We start from the raw sequence: 8175 nt of genomic DNA on the forward strand, positions 1-8175 counted from the left end.
GAGGAGGAGAGCTCCGGGTCCCCTTTAGTCTAACGGAAAAGGAAAGGAACCGAGGGCCCTTAGGGCGATGCCAGCCCGCTCCCTCAGGCTCATGCATCCCCCGAGCGCCCACCATCACCAGCCCCCCTTTCCTCCCCACCCCCAGCAAAGTCACCCCACCTACCCAAGCAGCTGGGAGTGGGATCGTGCGTTCAGAGGAGACCCCTCACCCTCTGCCATCACCGCTCCCCCAAGACTCCGCCACCACCACTGAGGGTGGTGGAGAGAGCTCCTTCCGAGTGACGGGCCCCAGCGCCGAGGGACTTCCCAAGGTTCTCCGCCTGACCAAGCAGCTGCTGCAAAACCAATAGCTGGTCAAGTGGAGCTCCAGTGAGTTGGACCTTCATCTGGCCCGTCAGATGGTGCTTTTGCTGGTATTCTCCACGCAGCATCGCCGCCTCGAGAAGCTAGAGGGTAGGGTGAAGGAACTGCTTGGCCAACAGGAGTCGCTGCAAAGTGACTATGAAGCTTTGCAAGACACCAACAGCATGCTGAAAAAGATGTTGGAGGAGACCCAAATGGCGCGCGTCCAACAAATACAAGAAACTATCAAAACTGAGATGCTGATGGGGGACGCCGTTGCCACTCTCGACTCCCAGCTGATGGAGACGACGGGTAAGGCCGTCCAACTCGAGGCTGACACCACTTATATGCGTCCACAAAATGCAAACCTGACGGAGGCCCTCGCCACGAGCGATCAGAAACTCAAAGATGCCGAGTCAACTATTGCCACCTTGACCACCGAGAAGGCTGCGCTCGAGGTCGACAAAGCTGGGTTTGAATCTGAGAAAGCCAAACTATGGGAGGAGGCGGCCGATACCTTTACTGAAGGCTTTGACTTTGCTATCGAGCAACTCAAGTGCGCCTTCCCGGAGGTAGATCGCTCCCAACTATCCATAAATTTCAAGGTGGTGGATGGCAAGATTGTCCGCCCTTGATTGCCCTTAATGTGGCCCTTATTATTTGCTTATAAACACTGGTGTAACTCCGACTGTATATGCTGAATTTTCTTTTCCTGCCTTTGCTTGTTTGATTGTGTACTTCCTCGCTTTTATTCCTTGTTTTGCGCGATTAACTTTTTAACATTAACGAGCTCGATACCAAACCTTAACTGCGTTCGAACCCCTTTTACCTCTAACTTCGATCACACGAGTGACCTTTGACGACTTGATCTGACGTAACCCCATTTGCCACACGATGACCGATCAGGTTTGAACCCTTGCAACCACCTCCTCATCGGTCATCGTGCCTCCGTCCCATTTCTTTTCTAGGTTATTCTCTCGCTCTAGCGTTAAATGCATAGAGGACTCTAACACCAATCGGCGTAAGATGATGCCTTGATATCGGGGGGAAGAGTGTTTCGCGACAACCCCTCTTGCCTGCCCCAAGGTCATCGAACTTTGGCACTTCGGGCCGTACCTCTACCTTCTCACTCTTGGGGCGAGAAAGGGTTTAACTAAGAGCTCTACTGTGCCAATATTGATGCTATGCCACCTGGGTAAGGGTGTTTCTCGAAATCCTTCCCTTCCCCTCTTGGGCTTACTGGTACCCCTGGCATTTCGAACCTTAGCCGCCTGGACTCACGCCTGGGGTGAGGAGGACTTTAAACCGGTTGCCACACTCGCGCCTGGGCGAGGGAGGCCTAACCGACCACCCGCACTCGCGCCTGGGGCAAGGGGGGAAATTTTAACTTTGAACTATGCAAACTCTTATACTGATAACTTCTTTTTTATTTGGTGGCCTCATTAAAACCCTCTCTTGGGAAAAAGAGTGCCCCCTGAACTGTTCAAATTGTTTATACTAGTGCGGGAGCGCAACTACTTTACAATTTCAGCTAAAATAGAGCTTCAGGTGCGTGGCGTTCCATGTCCTGGGGATCGCCCCTCCATCCAAGGCCTCCAGCAGATAAGCGCCATTCTCCAGCGTCTCCACCACTCTGAACGGGCCGGTCCACTTGGGGGACAGCTTATTTCCTATCTCGTGCTGATGTGCTTTCCTCATCACCAGATTTCCTTCCTGGAACTGCCTCAGCCTCACCTTCAAATTGTGCCTTTTTTCCGCCCTTCTCCTTACAGCTTCAGCACTGACCCTGGCTTCTTCTCGCACTTCGTCCAAGAGGTCTAAGGTCACCTTCCTTTCCTCATTGGACTTCTCAGCCACGAAGCCCAGAAATCTTGGTGAGCTTTCTTGTATCTCCACGGGAATTGATCTTCCCGGTGACCTGTCCTTTGAAGGCTCCGCAACGTCTAACTCTGCCTTCCGTAAGTCAGCGAACAAAACCACCAAAGAGTAGTTCACTCTGTGATCTCTGTAAGGACCGTGTTCTCTGCGAATTCTCTCTCTTCTCTCTGTGCGAAAACTAGCCACTTATCCGTATGAAAAGCGTCCCTAGAAATGAACATGGAACCCCCTTATATACCTTGACACACCGCTAAGTTACTCGCGTACGAAGTAACTTAGCGTGTTTCATATGTTGGGTGTCTCGGGCAAGCTCAATGTAGGTACCAGGTGCGACTTGGATCAGCGCGCATACCAGGTATTCCCTGTCGTGTGAACGATCACCCCTTCTGCCACGCACGCCACGACCGCCAGCTTCCTCAGACGGCTCTTGTGCGCAGTACCGAAGGGCGTATGGCTTCTCTGACTCCCGACGCCATGCTACACAAGGTTCGGCTGCAGCGCTCTCACCGAGAATTCCCTCTCATTCCCAGCATAACTGTGTGTGACATAACGACCGATCAGCCTCGTGGCTCACCTGGTTGATGATCGCGCATTCCCTCTGATCACCGACCTCCAAATGATCGCTCTCTTCAAGATGTTCCAGCTTCCCTGGCCCACGTGTCCCACTAAGAACGGCCCACGTGGACATCGGTTGCTAACATCACCCTAAAATGTGACCGACCGGATCAGGAATCATAGCGTCTGACCCATAGACCAGACTGAAGGGTGTCTCATGGGTGTTAGATTGCGGAGTGGTGTGGTAGGCCCATACGATCCGGGGAACTTCTTCCGTCCATGTTCCTTTGGCCTTTTCCAACCTTCTCTTCAGCTCTCTGAGCAGCACTCGATTGGCCGATTCCACCTGCCCGTTTGTTTGAGGATGTTCTACCGAGGCGAACACCTGCTGTATTCCCACCTCCTCGCATAGGCTCCTCAGCTGGTGACTTGTAAACTGGGTGCCATTGTCGGAGACCAGGCGCTTGGGCACCCCAAAACGGCACACAACGTTTTTCCACACAAACTGTTGAACCTTGTGAGCGGTGATCTGCGCTACCGGCTCTGCCTCTACCCAGTTCGTGAAATATTCGATGGCAACGATCAGAAACTTCATCTGCCTGATCGCCAGGGGAAAAGGCCCCAAGATGTCGATTCCCCACGTGTGGAACGACCATGGGCTGTGAATCGACCTCAGCTCTTCGGGAGGCGCCTTGTGCCAATCTGCATGTTGCTGGCATTGCTTGCATCGCTGGGCATAGCCCACGCAATCTTCCCTCAGCGTTGGCCAATAATACCCTGCACGAAGGACTCTACCTGCCAGGGCGCGACCACCGACGTGGCTCCCACATATTCCCTCGTGGAGATCCGACATAAGCCTCGTGCACTGCTCTCCGTGCACACATACTAACACCGGATGGGTGAACCCAAATCTGAAGAGATCCCCATCGATGAGGGTGAATTTGCTCGAGCTCTTCTTTATCCTTTTCGCCTCTGCCGGCTCCGGCGGAAGCACCCCATCTGGCAAATACCGCTGGTATGGTGTTATCCACGTGTCAACCCTTCCAGCGGCGTCCACTCCCATCACCTCATTCGATGACATCGGTCGCGCCCTCACCCTCGGTGCTCTTAAGGTTTCTTGAGTGAGGGACCGATGACTGATCGCTATACGCTCCCTTGATTTGCACACTTGCAATACCTGGTTGTCTGTTACGAACGCGCGAGGCACCTTTAACGTCTCCTGGATGACGGTCCTCTGCCTTCCCCCCTTGCCCGAGCTGGCTAGCTTGGCGAGCAAGTCAGCTCTGGCATTTTGTTCTCTCGGCACGTGAATCAACTCAAACGCCGTAAAGGACGCCTCCAGGGTGCGCACGTACTCGAGGTACGCAGCCATCTGCGGGTCTTTGGCCTGGAACTCTCCCGTTACCTGCCCAGTGACCAACAGGGAATCGATTTTGGCCATTAACCTTCTCGCACCCATCTCCCTTGCGAGCAACATCCCGGCGGTCAGGGCCTCGTACTCCGCCTGGTTGTTGCTGGCTTTGAAGGCGAAACGCAGGGACTGCTCGATCAACACCCCGTTCGGGCCTTCCAAAAGGACCCCCGCGCCACTCCCCTGCTGGTTTGAGGATCCGTCCACCGATAAGACCCATTGGAAGACCGGTCCCTCTGGCGATGCAGCGCCCGATGACAATTCAACGACGAAGTCCGCAAACACCTGCCCCTTGATCGGTCCTCGGGGTTCGTATCGGATGTCAAACTCGGATAATTCTACAACCCACTTCACCATCCTTCCCGTCACATCGGGCTTTTTCAGCACCTTCTGGATTGGCAGATTAGTCATCACCACCACCGTGAAGCTGTGGAAGTAGTGACGCAGCCTTCTTGCCGAGAACACGACTGTCAGGGCTGCCTTCTCCAGAGCCTGGTACCTTACCTCAGGGCCTTGCAGCACCTTGCTCACAAAAGAAATAGGTCTCTGGACCTGGTCCTGCTCCTGGACCAGAACTGAACTGACCGCCTTCTCCGTTACAGCAAAGTACAAACGGAGAGGGGTGCCCATCTGTAGCCTGCACAGCACCGGCGGGCTTGCTAGATACGCTTTCTGCTTAACAAACGCCTCCTCACACTCCTCGGTCCAAACGAACAGGCTGTTCCGCTTGAGACACTGGAAGTAAGGATGGCCCTTTTCCCCTCTAGCGGACATTAATCGCGACAATGCCGCCAGCCGGCCGGTGAGTTGTTGCACCTCTTTCACCGACGCTGGGCTCCTCATTGCCATGATCACTGCACAGTTCTCGGGATTCGCCTCAATCCCTCGCTCTGTTAAGAGGAAACCCATAAATTTTCCTGCTTCCACACCGAAAATACATTTCTCCGGGTTGAGCTTCAAACCGTATTTGGCGATCGTTGCGAAAAGCTCCTCCAGATCAGCGACATGCTGCTCCTTCCCTCGCGAGGTGACCACCATATCGTCAACATAAGCCTGCACATTCCGACCCAGCATCGGTGAGAGGACCCTATCCATCAATCTCTGATAGGTTGCCCCCGCGTTCTTCAACCCGAACGACATTACCTTGTAACAGTAGCAGGACCGCTCGGTCATAAACGCGGTCTTGCACTCGTCCATCGGGTGCATCCTAATCTGGTTGTAACCCGAGAAAGCATCCAAAAAACTCATAAGCTGACAACCTGACGCACTATCCACCAGGGCGTCGATGCTAGGTAGGGGATAGGAGTCTTTGGGGCATGCTCTGTTGAGGTCGGTGAAATCCACGCACATCCTCCATTTGCCGCTTGATTTCTTCACCAGCACCACATTGGCCAACCACTCCGGGTACTGGATTTCTCTAATATGTCCCGCAACCAAGAGTTTGTGGGTTTCGTCGTGGATCACCTATCTCTTTTCCTCATTGAACTTCCTCCTCCTTTGGCGCACCGGCCGGACTTGAGGGTCCATTGCAAGGCGGTGGCACAGGAAGTCCGGGTCAATACTCGGCATGTCCGAGGCTAACCATGCAAACGCACCCAAGTTCTTCTCGATGACCCCGGAGATCTGCCGTCGCGTGCCCTCGTCGAGCGGTCCTCTCAGCTTGAACCTTTTTCCCCTGATTTCCGTCTCCACCCACCCCTCGGTCGGGTGGGGCCTTCTTTCGCTGGCAATGACCGCCCTCGCAATCCCAGATTCGCGAGGCGCGACCTCTCTCGCTTCGTCGGCTTCATCCTGGGCACTTCCCGTGCCCCCGAGCCCTGCTTCCTCCATCTCCACATCGCCGCTCGTGCCTCTCACCAACGTCGCGACTTCCGCTCGTCCTTCGTCCGACCCTGGTGGTGGCGTCGTGGTAACATGGCACACGCCTCTCCGCTGCTTGAGACTGTTTTCGTAGCAGCGGCGAGCTTCTTTTTGGTATGATTTTATGGTAATGACTACCCCTTCCATCGAAGGGATCTTCAGCTTCATATGCCTCGTCGAGGGTACAGCCCCCAACCTGTTGAGTGTTGGTCTTCCCAACAGTATGTTGTAGGCGGACGGGGCATTGACCACCAAAAATTTAATCTTCTCGGTGCGGGCTGTGGCACCATCCGTGAATGTGGTCCTCAGCTCGACATAGCCCCGCACCTCTACCTGGTCCCCTGCGAAACCATACAAACACCCCGGGTATGGCTTCAGATGGTCAGGGGACAGCTGCAGCTTGCTGAACGTCGGCCAGAACATTACGTCTGCCGAGCTTCCCTGGACCATGAGGACCCTGTGCACCTTCCTCCCCGCCGTGACGAGGGAAATGACTATTGGGTCGTTGTCGTGAGGCACAACGTCCCAGAGATCGGCTTTGGTAAAGACGATGTCAACGTCGGGGGAGTGATCCTCCTCCGCCGAGTCGACTACCATCACCGACCGCGCGTACTTCTTTCTCTGAGAGGCCGTGCATCCTCCCCCAGAGAATCCTCCCGAGATCGTGTGCACTTCATCGTGCACCGGTACCTCGTGTTGTGGGTCCCCCGTTGGGGCCCTCGATGCCTGATCACCTTGTGGCTCCCGCAAGTAATCGTTTAGAAAATCGTTGGTGTCCCAATGCCAAACACGTGCGCAGGGGATGACCATAAGCTTTATGAAACTCACACCATACGTCTTTCTTTCGTCCCAGCACCCTGTCAGTCTTCTCTGGTGCTCGCAGCCTTGCGGCTATGGCTGGAATGGCGATCAGTTCCTCCAGCTCCACCACGAAATCAAACCTGGGGGGCGCATTGCTCTCCCTTGCGCGCCCTCCATTCTGGTCCCTACGAGGCTCATAAGGGCGAGGTTTTCCCTGAGCCCTCTTTCCCTCCTTGGCCTCATGCACCCTCATCGGCTGCTGAGTCCTGCTGGGTCCTGCGCGCGACTTATTAGGGATCGCGCTTTCCCGTTTCTCAGAAACTGCTGTTTCTGCCGTGATGTGCGCCACAGCACGACGCCTAACCTCCGCGAACGTGCTGGGGCGATTCCTGATCAGGGATTCACTAAAGGGCCCCGCAAGAATCCCTTTCTTGAACGCATGTACCAGCATGTCCTCGTCCTTGCTGGGTAGCCTTACCACCTGAGCTCCAAAACGGCAAAGGTAGTCCCGGAGGGACTCACCTTGGTTCTGGCGTACGTCAAAGAGATCGTACGACACCACAGGGGGTGCCCGGTTAACAATATACTGCTCCATGAACAGCTTCGGAAATTGTTGAAACGAAGTGATGTGGCCCTCCGGCAAGCTTACAAACCACTCCATCGCAATCCCGCTGAGGGTTCTCATGAACAGTTTGCAGTATACTCCTATCAGGTGGTTTGTAAGCTCCTCCTATCAGCTTACAAACACCGTCAGGTGCGCCTCGGGGTCCTCCACCCCTGTAAAAGAGGCCTTCACCCCCACCAAGCCTGGTGGTACCACTGCACCCATGATCTCAGACGAAAATGGCATGGGGAAGGTCTTGGGGGGAGATGGTGGCGGCGCCACCCCTTCCTCCTCCATTCCTCCCTCTGCGCCCGTAAAGACTTGCGCAGCTCCTCATTAACCCGGTTCAAATCCTCATTCCGGCCTTGTGATGCAGCCAAGTCCGCTTGCATCCTTTCTTGCGCCATTCTTGACGCCGCCATGTCATCTTGTAGCCCTCGCATCATCTCTAAGACTTGCGTCATTGTTACAGCCCCTTCCTCAGCTGATGGCGCAGGTGAAGATTGCCTTGTCTTCCTCATTCTTTCAGCAAAGAGTCTAAAAAACAAATGAAATCTAACGGCACAGTGGATGGGATCACAAATTCACACGGGCCCCACGGTGGGCGCCAAATGATCTTGCCGGTGACCTGTCCTTTGAAGGCTCCGCAACGTCTAACTCTGCCTTCCGTAAGTCAGCGAACAAAACCACCAAAGAGTAGTTCACTCTGTGATCTCTGTAAGGA

The 8175-nt window shown here is 54.6% G+C and overlaps 2 protein-coding genes across 2 annotated transcripts; both read right to left on the reverse strand.

Annotated features, from left to right (window-relative positions):
• Positions 1 to 1869: 1869 nt before the first annotated feature.
• On the reverse strand, positions 1870 to 6643 carry LOC150029575 (uncharacterized). The gene is made up of 4 exons (XM_090296067.1): positions 5693 to 6643; positions 4472 to 5593; positions 3571 to 4180; positions 1870 to 2405 (listed from the first exon to the last, which is right to left on the reverse strand). The coding sequence occupies exons 1-4, from the start codon at positions 6641 to 6643 to the stop codon at positions 1870 to 1872; spliced, it is 3219 nt and encodes a 1072-aa protein (XP_090152193.1).
• Positions 6644 to 6776: 133 nt separating this feature from the next.
• Positions 6777 to 7508, reverse strand: LOC137815701 (uncharacterized). The gene has a single exon (XM_068618813.1). It carries the CDS (start codon positions 7506 to 7508, stop codon positions 6777 to 6779), a length of 732 nt encoding a protein of 243 aa, XP_068474914.1.
• Positions 7509 to 8175: the final 667 nt, after the last annotated feature.

The sequence above is a fragment of the Phaseolus vulgaris genome, chromosome 1 (assembly GCF_051622355.1).
Source record: "Phaseolus vulgaris cultivar YP4 chromosome 1, ASM5162235v1, whole genome shotgun sequence".
Lineage (NCBI taxonomy): Eukaryota > Viridiplantae > Streptophyta > Magnoliopsida > Fabales > Fabaceae > Phaseolus > Phaseolus vulgaris.